The sequence below is a fragment of the Aquarana catesbeiana genome, linkage group LG01 (genome assembly GCF_042186555.1).
Source record: "Aquarana catesbeiana isolate 2022-GZ linkage group LG01, ASM4218655v1, whole genome shotgun sequence".
In the NCBI taxonomy this organism is placed as follows: Eukaryota; Metazoa; Chordata; class Amphibia; order Anura; family Ranidae; genus Aquarana; species Aquarana catesbeiana.
This window is the reverse complement of record NC_133324.1, coordinates 763113500-763123596: the sequence shown is the minus strand read 5'-3', so window position 1 is coordinate 763123596 and position 10097 is coordinate 763113500. Positions and strand designations below refer to the sequence as shown.

The window sequence follows — 10097 nt, the reverse complement described above, 5'->3', positions numbered from 1 at the left end:
TGCAATGGTTTTGCACAAAGCAGCCCTGATCTGCTTCTTTTTGGGTTTCCCACCAGTGGTCCTGGCTCCTCCCCCTGCCAAGTGCCCCCAATAGCAAACCTTTTGCTATGGGGGCACTTGAGCAGGCTCGAACCTGAGCCATGCTCCTGTGAACGGACATTCTCCATTCACACACAGAGCGCTGTTCGGCCCACCCCCCATTCTCTTCTTATTGGCCAACTGGCTGTAACTGACAGCAGCAGGAGCCAATGGTTCTCGCTGCTGTGTGATCCAATGAGGAGAGACACAGGGAGAGCCAATGTTCTCATGCACGTCGCTGGATCGAGATGGGGCTCCGGTAACTGTAAGGGGAGCTGGGGGGAGGAGCTGCACCAAGAAGGTTTTTTGCCTTATTGCATAGAATGCATTAAGGTAAAAAACCTTCTGCCTTTAGAACCACTAAGATTATTCAGAGAATTGATGGATGCTTTTTTCAAACAGGTCCCAAAGATATTACTAAGAGCAAGTGACATAAATTAGTGCATAACCAAGTGACATTATAAAGAGTGCCTATTTAAGAAAATATGACAGCTCATGACAGCTGTTTTAATTTAAAATAATTGTGCAATTAAATGCATCTAGGTGACAGGTGCTTGATGTCAATATATATAGCCACTTACATCAAATGATATCAAAACAAGAATTCTATTTAATAAAACAAACTCAGTTTAAATTGTAATCCCATTAACTTTAAATAAACTCATATTTTACTGAATTTTACAACTTTAAATAAAAGTTGCTACTGTCAAAAAAAGTTTCAAAGAATTTGGCACATAACTGAACAATTTAACTGGTCAACCATACAAGATTTTCCATACATCGGGAACATTTACATTCATACAGACTGGCATTTGCATATATATCATCATTGCAAGCACTGTACAGGGTCTACAAGCACATAATTCAGAAATAATACACCTACAGAGAAAGCATTATACGTACAGTATATGCTATGACTATGTTTGCAATGTTCTTAGATCTTTTGTAACATATAATTAAAATGTTAAAGTTGTCAACTGACGTATCAAATTAGAGATGTATCTACAAGAAGATCTGTGTGATCATGTGCAAGAATTCTAAGGCAACAATTGTTGTTCAACAGGACACAGAGCTGAAATTATTTTTTCATACATGTGCTTAGACTTCAGTACTAAGATACAGATGGACAAGTGAAACATTCATATTTCCACCTTGGCTGGCTCATTTATCTTTTCATCAGTGTCCTTTGTGGCTTCTTAATGGATATAGCACCATTGTAGAGAGTTCATCCAATAACAATTCATATATAAGCAGAATAATTTGTATAACTCTAGGGTCAAACGGGCTCCTTTTAGCAAATACGACTTACTTCTGCATTAAATAGAGTTTAAATGACAGTGTGCCTTTTCAATTTATATGGTAGAAGCCATTATACATATTGATATTGTAAGGTGGAACTAATAACTGTTTTGCATTCGGCATTTCAGCTGACTGTTCCTGTTTAAATAACAGTTTTTTTTTTTTCCTTTGGAGAATAAGGAATCTGAGAAGTATGATAGATTTGCAAACCAGTAACAGGTCCCTGATTACATCTGGTGCAAAGGAACAGTGCATTACAACGCATGGCATAGTAGACCAATAAATTGAAAACATCCTTTTCAGAATAGCATTCACGTTATGAATGTAGTTTAGAGGGGGGAAAATTGACATTCATATAAATGATGGTTACAACGATGGAACTAAACAGTTTCTAGGAAATAAAACAAGCGACTGTGCAGAAACAAAGAGGCTTTAGGTTCCCAGGTCCTAGGCGTCGTTGTTTTACTGGATAAATGGAGGAATCCTGACTTGGTTTCAGATCATCTTCTTAAACATCTTCTCATTTTGTATTCCGTATGCCATTTTATTTGCATGATAAGCAGCCTGTCAAGCACAATAGTCTAATAAATTCCGCGAACACATAAGTCTATGGCCTGCAGGACCTTTTTCATCCTGTTTTTTCTTCCGAGGCAATAGTCATAAGGTATAGCTGTCCTTGGGGTGACTTTCAGCGAGTGGTGCAGATTGATTTTGCAAGAAACATTGACAAATGTCAAGCGAAGTATGAAAGTGCTTAGGGGGAAATTCACAAAACTGACCTACAACGATTTCTACAGAGTATAAATTATTGTAATGACCTTTCTTTTAAATATTGAAGTGTTTACTTTTGATGCTGTGGACTGTCAAAATGTAAAATAGCTCAACATTTTAGGTCAAAGCCACCAGTTTAAATGACCATTTTCCATGACTATATTTAACACTTTGCTGGAAAATACAATAAAAAAAAGAAATATCCCACTTTTTTTTTTATGGTCATTTTGGTGTAAATTCCCTCCATAGCCTCCCTAGCAGCATGCAATACCCTGTGTTCAATGTCAGTAAAGGTCATGAACCTGCCTATTTGTCAATGTCTTTTAGGTGCCGACATGGTCCAAACATGATCAGTGCAGTCTTTGCAATGATGCTCCATTTTTATTTACGATATAAAACATTTGCACTAATAACGTTAGTAAAAAAAATATTTCCTTCTCAAGTTCGCGCACATATCCTATTATCCACAATTGGGTTACAGAGGATTCCTGTGTTATTTGGTGTGAAGGATATCTTGATACTTTACACTTTTGTATCGTATATGAAATCCCTTCTTGCTGATTGTATCATCAGTGTGAAAATGAATTAGTATTGCATCTCCAGTGGATATAATTTCTTCTGGAGGCTGAAATGAGAAACATATGCAAACACTTAAAAAAATTTCCATAACCATATCATCCCCACCTATACATGTAAAGTTTGTTAAAATTAAAGTTGATCTCCAGACAAGCAGCTAAATACATATAGTATATTAGAATAGTTTTATCCCCAATAGGTTTTCTGGTCTGCCAGTGCTGTGAACCAGGTGTCTCTACCAGACAGTACAACCAGGTCATTTTGGTTCAGTTTAGCAGCACAGCTTTGTTAAAGAATCCCCTGTTCTCTCTTCCTATAAACATGTGGACTGCAGCAGAGCTTGACTGACTCCTAGTACTGGCCATCCCTTTTCTTATTTTGTGTGCCAATATACAGAAGATTACAGTATGCAAATATTAAGACAAATTCAGTTACTTATACTGGTTGCATATGCATCTGCACGGAGTTCAGCCTCAGGTATGCTTTGTATATACATGCACTTGTTGGTAGGCTGATAGCATATTAAAACAAACAGATCATAAAGCCCTCCAATATGGTTCCTAGCACTTTGAAAAGACCACTGAACCCACTATTATTAAGCAACTTTTTTGGTCGAGTCATGAATCCTCCTTTTTACATAAATAATGGTTACTATACAGTTCCTAATATACCTATTTTTTTTTCTGGGAAGTGTCCCCAGTTAGTGTTGAGACCTATGTTGTCTCAGCAAGTAACTGTTTATGTACATGCTGCAATATATTACTCTCTGACCCAATAGTGAAAGAAACCATTGGTGGCAATATAGAGGGGCCTTGGTGATTATTAGGTAAAAGGAGTAAATATTTAGCCCTTTAATGTTTGCCTGAAAGACTCTTTCTCTTTGAAGTACTAGTGCAAGAGAATAAGCGGTATGACCACTAGTGATTACTGTTAGCGCTAGATGTCCTTTTAAAAGCAAACAGGCAAATAATATGTAAAATACAATGGACTGAAGGTTCTGAGTCTTAAATTACCAAGATAAAAGACCCTTAGAGATCTATAAAAATTGAAAAGAACATGTTTTTCCAAATGTCGTCAGATTCTTATATATTCAGCTGGTAAATGGAAAAAAAAACATTTGAACTAGAAGCCGTTAGTTTGCTATATCAACAATAGAAACACGCTTCCTCTCTGGACTTTTCCATGTAGCCACACAACATAGGTCTTCATTGATAATGTGGGGGGCCTTAATTAACAAGCAATCACTGTTTATTGCATTGCCAAAAGCAATGGAGTATACAGATCCTCAGGCAAAGGGTTTATTGTATTGCCAAAATCAATGGAGAATACAAACTCTCAGTCATGTAAAACATTATTGATCAGTGCTTAAAAGGTGACAAGGCAACCATTTCCTTTGTTTTGTACATTTTTTTTATATGTATACTAATAAAGTGCACAAAGAAAGATGGCTTTGCCTCAAATAATTAACAAAGGATTCAAAGTTCCTCTTACCCCTGATCCACAGTATCGACCCAATCTCATTGCTGACGTGTCGTGGCCATCGAACAGCTCCATGTAATCATAGCCACAGTCTGCTTCCTCCTCCACCTCAAATGTTGGAAAGCTTAGCTCAACACGAAGACCTCTTTCAGATACTAACAACCACTCGCAATCTGCCTGTACAGGGTAGTTGTTGTCACCAAACTGGGCGTGGGAGAAAAGGTCTCTGGCCTTTGTATCCGGTTTCAGTCTGCCGCCACACTCTGATGAAAAGAAATAAAATTTACACAAATGTATTCCTAACTAGATAGAGTGATCCCATCTTAGGGAACCATACTGATTATTCCCAACCCATCAGTGGGGACCCTGGTTTGGAAGCCAAAGCCAAGTGTCAGCTGGTAGCTCTAAAAGAGGAGAATGTTTATAACCACTTCAGCCCCGGAAGGATTCACCCCCTTCCTGACTAAGTCTTTTTTTCAATACAGCACTGCGTTGCTTTAACTGACAATTGAGCGGATGTGCGACGTTGTACCCTAACAAAATTCACGTCCTTTTTTCCCCACAAATAGAGCTTTCTTTTGGTGATATTTGATCACCTCTGTGGTTTTTATTTTTTGCGCTATAAACAAAAAAAGAGCGAACATTTTGAAAAAAAGCAATATTTTTTACTTTTTGCTATAATAAATATCCCCTAAAAAATATAAAAAAAAACCCCAAAATTTCTTCCTCAGTTTAGGCCCTATTGCGAAAAAAATCGCAATAAGCGTATACTGATTGGTTTGCACAAAAGTTACAAAATAGGGGATGGATTTATGGCATTTTTATTATTATTATTATTTTATTAGTAATGGCAGCGATTTTTATCATGACTGCGACATTGACAGATCGGACACTTTTGACACTATTTTGGGATCATTGGCATTTATACAGCGATGAGTGCTATAAAAATGCACTGCTTACTGTGCAAATGTCACTGGCAGGGAAGGGGTTAAACACTAGGGGGCGATCAAGTGGTTAACTGTGTTCCCTGGGCGTGTTCGAACTGTTGGGGGGATAGGCTCACTACAACATGACAGAGATCACTGCTCCCGATGACAGGGAGCAGTAGATCCCGTCATGTTGATAGGCAGAACAGGGAAATGTCTTGTTTACATAGGCATCTCCCGTTTTGCCTCTGTTTCACGATCACGGGCCACCGGTGGACATTGAGTCTGCAGGATTCGTGGGCACGCTCCCGCAGCGCGCCGCCGGCACACACGCGCTAGCCGCTGATGACGCAGCGCCGTACGGGTACATTGTTTTGCGCACCCATGCCACTTTGCTGACTTATATCTGCATGAGCCGATCGGCAAGTGGATAAACATATATCTAGTATGGAGCATCATGCTGAGGGACGTTTTGGTGGACAAGAACATGTTAAAGGGGAAGAGGGAAGAGTTCAAACTTAAATCAGGTTTTTCACCTGGCTTTGACCTCATTGGGATAATTTTTCCTTAGGTCCTCTCCCAGTTGTTACTAGGAGAGGGAGGTGCAGAGAATAATAAAACACTGTTCAAAGATTTAACCTAATATGACTCCAATAAAAATGTGCCTTGCCTATATCCCTATTGGAGAGATTTTCATCACTTCCACTCCAGACAGGAAGTGAAGGGGGGTCTCCCCAAAAAAAAAACAGAGATGTCAATATTGGTGTCAACATGTCCCTGATCTATGTAAAACATTTTGGCTTTGACTTTTTAATGTAAAGTACATGTGACAGAAACACTGGGCAGATTTTTCTTTTAGCTTTGTGATTTTGGGACAGCAATAAAGGTGGACATTAAACTAATGGTTCCTTGAGTTCCTCACCTTGTGACGTGAAATTACTAATCCTTCTCTTGGGCCTATTTATTAAAGATTGCAAAAACAAAGGGGTTTATTTACTAAAGGCAAATCCACTTTGCACTACAAGTGCACTTGGAAGTGCAGTTGCTGTAGGTCTGAGGGGGACATGCAAGGAAAATAAAAAAACAGCAATTTTGTTTGTACATGATTAGATGATAGAAATCAACAGAGCTTCCCCTCATTTCAGATCCTCCCCTCAGATCTACAGCGACTGCACTTCCAAGTGCACTTGTAGTGTAAAGTGGATTTGCTTTTAGTAAATCAACCCCAAAGTGTTGCAATCCTCATCAGTTCATAAAGAAAAGGAAACAAAAAGAAAAAGACACTGTGTTTGGGTTAAAAAGGTAAGATTACCAGTTGTCAGCACTAGGAATTCAGATACACAAACTCAAAGAGCATATATAAAAATGAATTGCTGCACTAAAACCACAACATATTATATTTGTGGTATAAAAAAACAAAAAACAAAAAAAAAAAAAAACAACAAAACAAACAACCTTAGATAATAAATATACATGAACTGAATGTTTTTCTAAAAAAGCGTGTAAAGTGGTTATTTAAATAGGAAAGTCCAATATAAAGATTCTTATATAGTTCTTAAAAGATCAAAAAAATGGGAAAGGCAGACATAAAGATAATCAAATGTTCCTAATCCAATATATAAACACCACCATGTGCTCAAAAGGGAAATCCATGGCCCAGAGGGGTTGATCTACTAAAGGCAAATAGACTGTGCACTTTTGCAAATGTAGTTACTCCAGAGCTTAGTAAATGAGGGAAAGCTTCACTTTACAAAGAATATCCAATCACATGCAAGGAAAATAAAAAAAACAGCATTTTTGCTTGCACATGATTGGATAAAAGTCAGCAAAGCCCTCCCTCATTTACTAAGCACTGGAGCTACTGCACTTGCAGAGTGCAACTGCATTTGCAAAAGTGCACAGTTTATTTGCCTTTAGTAAATCAACCCCAAAGTCTCCAAAACCAGTGAAGAGTACACCTGGTTCAGAAAAATACACTATTTACTAAAACTTGTGAGTGCAAAATCAGGCTCACCTTACCAATCAGCTTCCAGGTTTTATTGCCAAAGCTTAATTAAACAAGCTGAGGTTAAAAGCGGATTGGCTACCATGCACGGCTGCACCAAATTCTGAGTACACCAGTCTTAGTACTCCACTGTGGCTCCTTACCAGATCGCTATGACCCCCGTAATACCAGAACAGGTCTGGAAGCGCTTCTGGGGATTGAAAAATCTCATCCATTAATATACTTCCTCCAGTAGATGGATATGGAAACATGCCATCGGGATTGCCCAAAAAGAAAACTTACAGGGTGCTCCCATAGTGTAAAACCATTTAGACCCTGCTGTCTGCCAATCAGGCTCAGTCTGCGTGATGACATCACCGTCGTGGGCCCATGATTAGCAGACAGCCGGGTCCGATTTACAGCAACTCATAGGCGCATGCTAATTCGTATTATCTTGTGCTTGTGAAGCCTGCTGGCTATCTTTTAAGTGTGAGTGCTAATTAATTTCTCAATAAATTTGGCTAAATGGTTTTACACTATAGGAGCACTCTTTTTGTGTGCTTTTTGAGTAATTCGGATGGCATGTTTCCATATCCATCTACTAGAGGGAGTATATTAATGGATGGGATTTTTCAATCCCCCGAAGCGCTGTCAGACCTATCTGTTATCACTAAGGTCATAGTAATCTGGTAAGGAGCCAGAGTGTGTTTTTCTGAACCAGGTGTAGTCTTCACTGGTTTTGGAGTCTCTGGGTCACGGATTCCCCTTCAAGCACATGGTGGTGTTTATATATTGGATTAAGAAGATTTGGTCATCTTTATGTCTGAATTTACCATTCATTTATCTTTTGAGGACTATATATATGTTTTATATTGGACTTTCCTATTTAAATAACCATTTTAACCACTATTTTTTTTTCAAATTTTACCACAGATGTATGATGTTAAGGTTTTAGCGCTGCACTTCATTTTTTTATATAATCCTCATCAGTTAATCAAAACTCACTCCAGTTTTGGATAGAGAAATGCTTATTCTATTTGCTGTGTGTATCCTGGCTGGGATGATTTCCTGTCGCTTTTTTTGTGATCACAGAGAGAAGAATTTGAAGTTAAGCTTTAGAGATAATGCACTATGGGCATTTTACATGTAACATTTACAAGTAAATAAAGTATACTTTGCTAGCAGGGGCATAGAAATACTTAAACTGCAAACGCTATTTAACCACTAGATGTCAGTATAATGCAATTTTTTTTGCCCACAAATACTAAACAGGCACGGTGAAATTTTACAAGAATGTCAGCGTTTGTCTGTTTTAATGTAATAATGCTCACGCAAAAGGTGCCAATATTTATATCAGAATTGATATGTTGTGATTGGAGTGTGGATACTAAAAGAATAGCTTGACTATAATCAATAAAATGTATCCCTGGTTTACTGCTTTTTTGAAGGCTGGAATTTAGATTTTTTTTTTTTTTTTTTTTAATGCCAGACATTTTATTTGCTGTGAAGCATCAGCACCCCTAAACAGATGGAATCACTCAGCCTTTTGAATCTTTCTGGCATAACTGTAAGCATGAAGAAATAATCATCATAATAAATAGAACCTATTACTTATCTAGTTCATATGCAACTACTGTCGAAGGGTCAAATCATAGCGGCCATGGCAGTAGTTTAGACATGGCAGAATGTAGGGTCTATATAACCTTTCTATAGTCAGCATTCTACAGTCAGTATTGCTTACTTTCTCAGTGCACTGCTTTATAATATTAAAATAGTCACACCAATAATTTTATTAAATTGATTGCTTTAACAGAAAAATGTCATAGCATATATATCCAGTGGCATACCAAGGGAGGTGTGGTCCGCACCAGGTGTGGACACGCTGGGGTACTGCGGCCGCCTGCTATTTATTTTTGTGTTAGGAGGACCTCCCCTCAGTCTGACCTCACACTGCATATGGTCCTCTAGTGAGTGAGTTTAGGGTGGTGGGTGTCTGTACTGAGGGGGTAGACTGAGGAGCTTGTAAAGTGGATAAAAGTCCATCTGTACTGAGGGGTTTGTGTTGTGGAGGGGGGTGGGGGTCGGCCTGCGCTGAGAGGTATGTGCTTAGTCAGTGTTGGGGTGAGCCTGTACAGAGGGGTCTTTGCTGGCGGGGTCAACCTGTGCTTAACTACACACACAATTCAGTGTGGCGCGCTGCGTGTGCGGTTTTATTTATTCAAGCATTTTTTGGGGGGGTGTAAAAATGATCAGACCTGGGTGCCAGATGACCTGGCTATGCCACCGTTTATATATCCAACCTGAGAAACCTATTCACATTCTTCCCACAATTATTATATTTATTCAGGGGCAGCCGCAGGAAACTAAATTCGTTAATACTTTGCACTGACCTGTGGAATGGGTGGCTTGAAATCCTTTCCTTTGTACTGATGCATCAGACACAAAACGTAGAAACATCTTATTTCCCGTAGCAATTAAAGGCTCTGGAATTTTATTACCGCATAATCTTCCCAGGATAGACGACTTGTCTGTTTCACCATCAAAAACCTCTAGGTGGTCGTATGCACATTCCTGATGCTGCTCAATCTCAAATTCACTGAATGCCTAGCGTGAAAGTAGATTACATAATATAAGGTTTAGTCTTATGTTTGCACAGCTGAAAGGTTTTATAAAATATCCTGTGTCACCATGTGCATAAAATTAGATCTGACATCTTCTTCATGGACTTGAGCTACAACACAAACTGCATAGTGCACAGGGCTTTCCTATGGACAAATCTTAAAAAAGGTTAACAAGCATGATCAGATTTAGTACATGCTAGTTGGACATTTTTTCTCTGCTTAAATTAGCAAAAAAAAACAAACCCTTACAATATTCAAACGTTTTATTTACTTCCCCAAGATGCATGCATTTTTTTAACCAGCTAATTTACATTTAATTTACATTATTGTATACTTAACTTTTAAAATCTTGTACAAATCAGT

General features: G+C 38.4%; 1 protein-coding gene across 1 annotated transcript in view; it reads right to left on the bottom strand.

Moving 5' to 3' along the window:
• Positions 1 to 670: 670 nt before the first annotated feature.
• The window catches only part of TLL1 (tolloid like 1), a 205944-nt gene continuing 196517 nt past the window's right edge, over positions 671 to 10097 (bottom strand). The window contains exons 19-21 of the mRNA XM_073606089.1: positions 9504 to 9717; positions 4216 to 4466; positions 671 to 2773 (exon numbers count right to left, since the gene is read on the bottom strand). Coding sequence (XP_073462190.1) covers positions 2642 to 2773; positions 4216 to 4466; positions 9504 to 9717 — 597 coding nt within the window. The 3' untranslated portion in view covers positions 671 to 2641. The remainder of the gene's footprint in view (positions 2774 to 4215; positions 4467 to 9503; positions 9718 to 10097) is intronic.